This window comes from Camponotus floridanus, unplaced genomic scaffold (genome assembly GCF_003227725.1).
Source record: "Camponotus floridanus strain SB8 unplaced genomic scaffold, Cflo_v7.5 scaffold16, whole genome shotgun sequence".
Taxonomy (NCBI): Eukaryota; Metazoa; Arthropoda; class Insecta; order Hymenoptera; family Formicidae; genus Camponotus; species Camponotus floridanus.
In genome coordinates this window covers 3,701,662-3,711,470 of record NW_020229281.1, presented here as the reverse complement: position 1 = coordinate 3,711,470, position 9,809 = coordinate 3,701,662, and the positions used below count along the sequence as shown (strand labels likewise).

Genomic DNA, 9,809 nt, shown 5'->3' with positions numbered 1-9,809 from the left:
ATTTTACCGGCATTTTATGCACATAGCACGGAACAAAAACTAGAAATTGTGTACATTATATATTACCCTAGAGAACTATATATTACTCTGAGAACATTCATGGACATTGGCTTTGTAGTTCATCGATATTTTCAATGTCTATAGAGGGAGTATCGTTTTCAGGGATCACCTAAAAGCAGGCTATGACATCTCTCAGTCTTCTCTCATGATTATTATCGGCTGGCATAGCACAGATGTCACTTAAAATGCGTTTACAAGCGCTACTTGCAATTGAATTCGGCGACAAGTGTCGCGAATATATATATATTTTTTAATAATTCTGGCTATCAGCGCTGATCAGCACTTGTGCGCGATCATGGCTTTCGTATTTAGTAGCTCTGGGACTAGTAAGTACATCGATGCATAACTTTATATAAATATTACAGTGTTCGATAACAGCTGTTTGTTGGTTAGGGTATGCTCTGACTTGTTATGAAGTAAAAGAATGAATATTTATTCGAGTAACACGCACAACTTCGATAAATATACACATGAAACATGTAATAATGTAATCAAATATTATGTTATATAATATGGTGTTTAAAGAAATTACGTAGAATATATAATGCACAATTGTATATAAATACTTTTATTTACTTTGTGATTATTGAATCGTGCATTTTATGCATTATTTAGAATGTAAATATTGGCTTTGATTGCATTTTTGAGGTAGACTCTTTTTTTATATATATTAATCGTTAATCGCGAATATGATTGATCTTTTATTACATGATAATGGACAATATAAACACGGGTGTACTTTGCCCCCGCATCATATTTCTTCAGCTGTGCCATCTACACTCCTATACTTTGATTCCTTTTCTTTTATTATAAATATATACACGAGAATATTTTATTTTTTTTTAATATTAAAGAAGAGTGTAAGAAAATGCAGTCGAAACAAAATCTAGTTTTTAAATTTTTTGCCAATAAATATTTGAAATAACAAAAGGTGATATACATACAGGTATCAAATTGTATCAAATTATTATTATCGAATAAAACAAGTCAATAAAAATTTATTTAAGAATTATTAAAGATGTGAAATTTAAACTAAAGCTTCATGACTGATATATAGATAATGTCTGTGCAAATGTACGAGTTAATGTAAGTTTAAACTTTGAAATTTCACAAATGTAGTTTTGAAATTTTCGAGTATATTATATTTTCTTCCTTTATTTATGTATTTCGATATAAATATAAATATATATATATTTTTTTATATATATTATGAATCATTTCACGATTGCTATATACAAGTATACAAATGTATTTATTGTTAATACACAAGACTTCAATTTAAATTCAATAATCTGTATGTTTAATTTTTTTATTGTTTTTTTGACAGTACAGAAATTACAAAGGTTCTTCCACAGAGCTTATTCAGATGCCAAATATCCACAAATTACAACTCATTACACAGTAATACCCAGAGAGACAGATTCAAGATGGAAAGGTATATTTTTTTCTTGATTTTTTTATCTTTAAAAATAATATTAAAAGTAAAAGAGAGAAAAAATATGTTCTTTATCTTCTAGATGTAAATATGGAGAGATATGTGGATGAAACCGACATTCTAATTGTTGGTGGTGGTCCAGCTGGATTATCAGCAGCTATTCAAGCTCGTAGATTGGCAGAGAAGCATGGCAAGGAACTCAGAGTTACTCTTGTTGAAAAAGCATCTACAATCGGTGGACATATTCTTAGTGGTGCCTGTTTGGATCCAATTGCATTGAACGAACTCTTTCCAAATTGGAAAGAATTAGGTGCACCACTAAATACTCCTGTTACGGAAGACAAATTTGCTTTTCTTACGGAAAATAAAAGAATATCTATACCTATTTTTAAAGGAATGCCAATGTATAATCATGGAAATTATATAGTAAGGTGAATGAAATTTATTATAAATAGAAAAAAGTGATTAAAATAAGTCATAAATTTTGATTGTACAAATTCGTATATCTATGTTAGATTAGGACATGTTGTGGCATGGCTTGGCGAACAAGCAGAAGCTACTGGTGTCGAAATGTATCCTGGTTATGCTGCGTCAGAAGTTTTATATTATGAGGATGGATCTGTCAAAGGAGTGGCCACAAATGATGTTGGTATTGCTAAAGATGGTTCACCTAAAGATACATTCGAACGGGGCATGGAACTTCATGCAAAGTGTACCATATTTGCAGAAGGCTGTCATGGCCATTTAACAAAACAATTGTCAAAAAAATTGAATCTTAGGAAAGATTGTGAGCCACAAACATATGGCATTGGATTAAAAGAGGTAATTATATTGTCAGTTATTTCTTAAAATTTAAAAGATTGTAAATGTAAAAAATATATATAGTAAAATAGAACATATCTTTGGTAGGTTTGGGAGATAGAACCAAGCAAACATAGACCTGGAGCAGTTGAACATACAGTTGGCTGGCCGCTTAATAGAAATACATATGGTGGATCATTTTTATATCATTTGAATGAAGAAATACCTCTAGTTGCTGTAGGCTTTGTTGTAGGATTGGATTATACCAATCCCTATCTGTCTCCATTTAAAGAATTTCAGAGATTTAAACAACATCCTAGCATTAGACCAACATTTGAAGGAGGAAAAAGGTTAATATTTATAATAAGAAATTTATTTTTATTGCATGCATAATTTTGTGTTCTTCTTACATTTTTTTTTTACAGAATAGCTTATGGCGCTAGAGCATTAGTAGAAGGTGGATTCCAATCCATCCCCAAACTTCAATTTCCTGGTGGTTGCCTTGTTGGATGTACAGCAGGTTTTCTAAATGTGCCCAAAATTAAAGGAACGCATAACGCTATGAAAAGTGGCATGTTGGCTGCAGAAAGCGTTGTTGAAGCAATCATAGATGCAGAAAATAATACCTCATCGACAAAAGGCTTAGAACCGAAAACATATGCAGATAAAATAAAAAATAGTTGGATTTATAAGGAACTAAAAGCTGTAAGAAACATGAGGCCTAGTTTCCACTCTTCTCTTGGACTTTATGGTGGTTTGATCTATTCAGGATTTTCCATGTTAGTAGGTGGAAAGGAACCGTGGACTTTTTCCCATGGAGGTAAACAGAAATTTCTATAAAATATTTGAAGAGATATTTTTAAAAATATCGTAAATAAAAAATATTTTTAAAATTTGTTTTTTTATTTATTATGTTCAGGACCTGATTATAAGAAGCTGAAATCTGCAGCTAAGTCGACGCCCATAGAATATCCTAAACCAGACAATGAAATATCCTTTGATCTTCTGTCATCAGTGGCTCTAACTGGTACCAATCATGAAGCTGATCAACCAGCCCATTTAACTTTGATGGATGATACCATTCCAGTAAAAAGGAATCTAGCTGAATTTGCAGGTCCGGAAGGGAGATTTTGTCCTGCAGGTAAGTCAATTTATTTCTTGATTATATTATTTTAGTACATATATCAGTATAATATTATTATGCTAACATCGGTTATGAATTCTGCACCGCAGAATGTAATAGATGCATTATCTTTTGACAATTACCTTAATATGAATGATAATATCTTTCGCGAAATTAATAAAAAATATAGATATATGTTTAAATTTATTTATTATACATCTACATAATAATATATTGATGCACATGAATTATTACATATTTGAACGAAAAAAGCCAAATCCAGCTAAGAAAGCTTCTTCACAAAATTACTTTAAAAGCTTCTTTAGAAAATTATTATTAGAATCATAACAAAATAAATGATTTCATTGATTTAATAGATTTTAATAAAAATTATGTTCTCTCATGCGGATACATTTAACGAGTTTATTTTGTAAAAAGTATTTATTTTTAAAAAGTATAAGATACAGGAAAATATTATATTTATATTTATCTCACTATTCTCTTTATCTTTTAATTATTTGTTTAATCATTTTTAATAAGTTCTTTGTTTGTTCAGAAACATATTTTGAATTCTAAGGTTAACTTTGCAGTATTACCATTTTTAAAGAAATTATATAAAATGAAAAAACAGTTTTTAAGAGAACTTTTATTTTCTAAAAAATCAGGTAGTAATCTCACATATCAACAAATTTATTAATTACAAAATATAAATGTATTTCATTTCTTCTTATTTGGCTGTGATTTGAATCAGATGTATTTAGTATAATACAAGTATTTATTCCGTGTAAATGCTAAAAGTGCTTACTAATATTGAAATCAATTTATTCAAGAATATTTAAGAAGCTTATGTTGACAAATAGAAAAATTCAATAGATTGACGATGAAAAAATAAATGCATTGCGAAAAAGAAGTTTGTTTCGCGTAATTTTACGCTCTATTAATTTTATTTTGTTTTATTTTTTAATATACAATAGAAAGAAGTTCTAAAATAATCTTTTTGGATTTTTTTGACAAATTGCTTGTTATCCATTAAAATCCTATGTGTCCATTAAAAAAAGGTGGCTCAAAATCCATTATAGGATCTTATTTTGCTGTAAAATTACATAACTTGCTATAAAATTTATTACATTTATAATGAATCTATTTAGCTTTCAACTTTTTTACTTTTTACGTACATATATGATTTTATCAAATATTTAACATACATAAACATACTATAAATTCGCTTCTTCGTGAAAATCTGTTTTATGTAAAATTATTCGACCTTTCAAGAATATTACGAAGCAATCAATTTTGTTCGCGATAAATTTCCGCAGTCTGCAGACAATCCAGCTCCTTCCTCTTCCGCCCTCAAACCACTCCCTCCCCTCCCTTTTTCCAGTCTTGTCGGGGGTTTATCGACCGTTGTGTCCTTGAACCTGAGCCACCCGGACAACCCCCGCATGGCTAGACAACCCCGGACCAAGCTCAACCCCCAAAATCGAACAGCGCCCTGTAGCTCCGGCCAACAACCTTGCCGCTGATTTATCCTTTCTCTCCCTGTTCTTTAATAATTTCTATCATTGATCCTGAAATGACAATTTCTATCATTGATCCGGAAATGAAATTCATTAATAATGAAAGATGTTTCAAATTGTTTATAGAATGTCATTAATCTTTTAAAATTATGCTATATTATCATAAATGCTATATTATCAGAAATTACATCAACATGGATGTAATTTCTCGTATGACATATAAGTTGTTTTGTATGTGACGCAGAAATATTTGTTGAAAAAAGTTTATTTTTTTTAAAAAGCAAAATTTTCATTTCTGCATTACGTACATAAAGCAACTGTAATTTATGTTAAAATGATTTTGTGCAATTATAATTATCACAGAAAGTTGTCGAACTGTTATTGTGATATGAAAAAATATATGAAAAAATATATTTTATAATATATTTTTTCATATCACAACAACAGCTCGCTAGATTTTTAATATTTTATTATATTAATAATTTTATCATATTGTTTGATGAATTTTAAATATTGATTTTTTAAATGATAGATCATAATTTCTTTCGTTGAACTTTAAATATTTTGGAATTTCAGTAAAACTTCATTAAAACTTTATCGGAGTAAAATTTATATGAAATTCTGAATAGAATTTTATAATTCTTGACTACTCCTAGGGTTGTTATCTGATTAAATTCTTGAAATTCCGACTTATTGAAATTTCGTACGAATCAAAATCTATTGATGTTACAAGTTTCCAATAATCAGCATTTTTTCATTTCTTTGTCATTTATGCCTGAAAGCTTATGGACATTCTGTATATCGCGTTGCTTTCGAATCAGATAAATTTATGCGTCTATCCTCACACCATTGTTTCTCGAATATCCACCCTTGATTCTTACCATGTATTCCTTCTTCCTTCTCTGGTGTCTCCTTTCCGTTTCCGGGGTTACGTCTTCCTGTTCCCCTTCACGAACCCAAGACATTGGCGAGAAGCTCGTCTGGGAGATTTTCTACAGGATAGCTGCGCCGTCTGGAAGATGGGGAGGACCAGGTTATCGACTGTCTGGCCGAGGGCATGATGTGACCTTCGCGGCGTAAATCTTATACTTCGCAGCATTGAGGATATACGTATCTGTTGAATAAATCGTACTGAATAAATTCGTTCTTCATATCGCGAGATTTTTAATATTTTTGTACAACAGTAACGAAGCAGTAATGAATTAATTAATTAAGTTTTATTTTACATTTGACAGTAAATTTTGATATGTTGAATAATTTTTTAATGGTTTCTGGATACATGTATCTACCTCAATCCTCTGATGTTCGGATTGGAAGATGCCAGTCACGCATGTCAGTTTTGTAAGCCCAAAACGCATGTGTGTAATTTGCTTTCAGGTGTTTACGAATTCGTACCGTTGGAAAGCGGAGACGGCGAAAGATTACAGATCAATGCGCAGAATTGTATTCATTGTAAGACTTGCGACATCAAGGATCCGAGCCAGAACATCAATTGGGTTGTGCCCGAGGGTGGCGGTGGGCCAGCTTACAACGGCATGTAAATTTAGTCGATTAATTCGTTGAACGCATTTAAATGTGCAATGTTCGATAATTATTTCATTGCCGAATATTGGCTTTATATTCTGTTCGACGAAGCACAGATACATCATGGCAATCGTAATTATGTTTTCAATCCTGTAAATATAATTGGGTATTTTTAATGATTATATGCAACGAGTTTTCTGGATTTCGTGCGTTACAGTGATACAATTATTGAATATATTGCACAAATAGTGTAATTATTTCTGATTCGAACGCATTAATATGATTATGGATTAATTTGGGATTAATTCGATAAAGAGATGGGCAATTAATTTTTTTATCATGTGTACATACACACGTCAATTTCGTAAATGTATATATAAAATTCTTCGTCCATCGCCGGGCGGTTTATAAGATTTATCTTGTTGGGATAATATTCATTGAATCGTTGAACAGATTGGGAAACATCATGTGATATGCTAATTTGATAAGAAATCTATGTGTTCTCTTTCGAGATCTGTTTGCAATACATTTTTACATTGAAAATAGGAAAAATAAAGTGTTCTCGAATGCAAAGAGAATTTGTATAACAATGCTCTATTGTTAGTATTTTTTGATATTTGTTTAGAAATGAACCAATTTGTATATTATATTTTTATACAAGAAAAAAATATATATTTACACTTCCAATTCATTGTTTCATGGGATGTAATTTTCATCTGTATTCTTGTCCGCTTTGTGAATAATTTAAGTCCACATAAGCTTTCCTTCGACTAGCGCGACTATGAATATTTATAAAAATCCAAAGAAATACATTTTCGAAAATCTGACATTTTTTGGAAGTCTAGAAAGCAGAACAATCTTAAATTTTTTTTTATCGAAAATATTCTTATTCTGAATTTTAATTGAAGAATTATAAGACTATATTAATCACTTTTATTTAACAAAAAGTTGAACTTGATATTTTATACATCTTCTAATCTCTATTTCTGAGAAAACATTTCACGCTTTGGAATAAAATTAAAATTTTCCATATACGATTTAAAAATATCATATAAATATATATTTATATTTATATCGAGTCTTTTTCAAATTGAATTATCGATAAAATGCATTTTTATCTAGAAGTATCAAAGTTGACCCGATATTTTTTTCAATCTCTTGCTGTTCTATTGGAATTCGCGTCCCAAAGCGCGCGTAAATTTTTACAGTATTATTTCATATGTATTCGCAACATTTTCTGCCAATATTATGATTTCCTGTGAGACCGCGGATGATGACCGAACAACGTCTAACAGTTTGCAATAATTTAACTGCAAGGATGATTTATAGGAACAATTATGACGCATTTCGCGCGAAACGCAACGAATAAATATATGTCGACATATATGATATTTATTTGAGATTTTTCTCAATCATTTTTCGAAATCAAGTCGGTTTTCGCCGAGAACATTCTCGTAACATACAATTGTCGCAGTGCATTACAGCCTGCGTTGCGTTTTTCGTTCTCTTATTTTCACAGCGGAAAGTTAGAGAAACGAGAAAAAAGGAAAATGACGTTTATCATCGCGCTCTTCCGAAGGAATTGTTTCACGCGATACATTTCTCTTGGAAATGGCAGTGATGTATACATTTATATGAAATACGCGAATCTTACATCTGCGCTTGTCGAGAGGAAATAGCGCATCCACTCTGCCGCTGATACGGATAAAATTTATTACCTGATGTAACTTTACAGGAGCAGAGGGATAAGAGAGAGACTTCGTTTTGCACGCGCAGTTGTAAAATTGTCGCGTTATGTCACATAAAAGCCGACCGGAGGTGCTAGAATTTTAGCAGACGTGAATTCATGCAAACACAACAATATTTATTCACTCGTCACAGCTATTTTAGATTGAAACCGAAGGAACGATTTCAGAAAAGTTATATTTCTTCTCTAGAGGGACATATTTCTTTTACACAAGCTATATATTATTTTTTTACGCGTAAAAATATATGAACATAAAACCTAAAATTCATTCGTTTTATTTAATTGATTTCCGATGTATTCTAAAATTTATATAAATATGTCTAAAATATTACTGTATTTTAAAACGATTTATGAAAATGTTTATTAAATGTAATGTGAATACATAATAGAGATGTCAAACTGAGCGATTTGCTGCTATTATATTTTATAATCTGTAGATAATTATATTTTGATTTTTTAATTGAGGGACAGAAAAAGTATTTATTAAATTATAGTCGTGCATTTTGAAAGCTTACATATCGTGATCGTATCGTGAACGATGTAAAATTTGATAAAATGCGCACGATCAGTCCGCATTTTATCTCCGATAATTCCATTTTCCCGAGGATCGTATATGAAACGGTCGTTACACATTTAGATGCGCTTCGTACAGTGGTCTTCGACCTGGCGATTGCAATTGGATGAGAGTCGTTTCGAGCGCAAGCAGCATTTTATTCGTTGCTTCTATTTGGGATCAGTCTTTTATAGACGGTTTTTATGTTATAGTTGACCGTACGCTCATCTAACATCTAATACACATGACTTACGATTAATCATACTTAATCAGAAATGGCCAAAGGAATCTCCTTCATACGAACGAACGTGATAAAACTGCGTAATACATCGGTTTCACGATGATTTTACGTACACGCAGTTGGCTGTAACAATTGTCGGGTTTAATCAATTGTCGAGAAGCTCTGACAGAGAGAACGATACTTACGAATACCATCGGTGGTCCGATGGAATTCACTTTGCGGCTGATCGGCGTTTGGATGGATCCCTCATACGAATTCCTGCAACGCGTCCTTTGGGCCATTTGCTACTAGTCACTGCAGCTCTAATACTTCTTTATTTACATCAGTGTTCAAACATTGCCGGATTTCTTAGACTTTTTGGATTTAATTTTTAATGATCAACCTATAAAATTAAACATTTTTTAATTAGACGAGCAATAAAATATGAAATAGAAAAAATTGTATTGATTATAAATTTTAATATAACATTTTACATCTGGCAATAAATTATCATGTAAATTGATGCGCTTTTTGCACTAACGAGAAATTAAATCTCGAGATTCTTTCAGGAATAATTTTATTTTGTTGAAAAATATTTTATTTCACTTATTTTATATATTTTATATTAATTTATACAATTTACAATTTGTTTATATATCATTTAATTCAGGATCAGATAATATTTTTGCAACAATGACGGAAGATTATAATAATCCGCTTGTTCAAAGACATAGACGATAACAATGAGCAATTGACTTTCAAAATGCATTTTACTTATTTTACATATTTTTATATATTATCTTTTTAATTTGATTTTGCAGTTATCAGA

At 30.8% G+C, this 9,809-nt stretch overlaps 1 protein-coding gene across 1 annotated transcript; it reads left to right on the top strand.

Moving 5' to 3' along the window:
- The first annotated feature begins 248 nt into the window (after positions 1 to 248).
- Positions 249 to 7,050, top strand: LOC105248193 (electron transfer flavoprotein-ubiquinone oxidoreductase, mitochondrial). Its single transcript, XM_011252831.2, has 8 exons — positions 249 to 386; positions 1,388 to 1,495; positions 1,578 to 1,926; positions 2,011 to 2,317; positions 2,405 to 2,646; positions 2,722 to 3,116; positions 3,216 to 3,437; positions 6,314 to 7,050. Exons 1-8 carry the CDS (start codon positions 356 to 358, stop codon positions 6,475 to 6,477), a joined length of 1,818 nt encoding a protein of 605 aa, XP_011251133.1. The 5' UTR covers positions 249 to 355; the 3' UTR covers positions 6,478 to 7,050.
- Positions 7,051 to 9,809: the final 2,759 nt, after the last annotated feature.

Excerpts from the sequence above, each read along its gene's own strand:
- LOC105248193 (XM_011252831.2), top strand. The coding sequence starts at position 356 with ATGGCTTTCGTATTTAGTAGCTCTGGGACTA. Across the intron at positions 387-1,387 it reads ATTTAGTAGCTCTGGGACTA|TACAGAAATTACAAAGGTTC; the intron begins GTAAGTACATCG and ends TTTTTTTGACAG. Across the intron at positions 1,496-1,577 it reads GACAGATTCAAGATGGAAAG|ATGTAAATATGGAGAGATAT; the intron begins GTATATTTTTTT and ends TTTATCTTCTAG.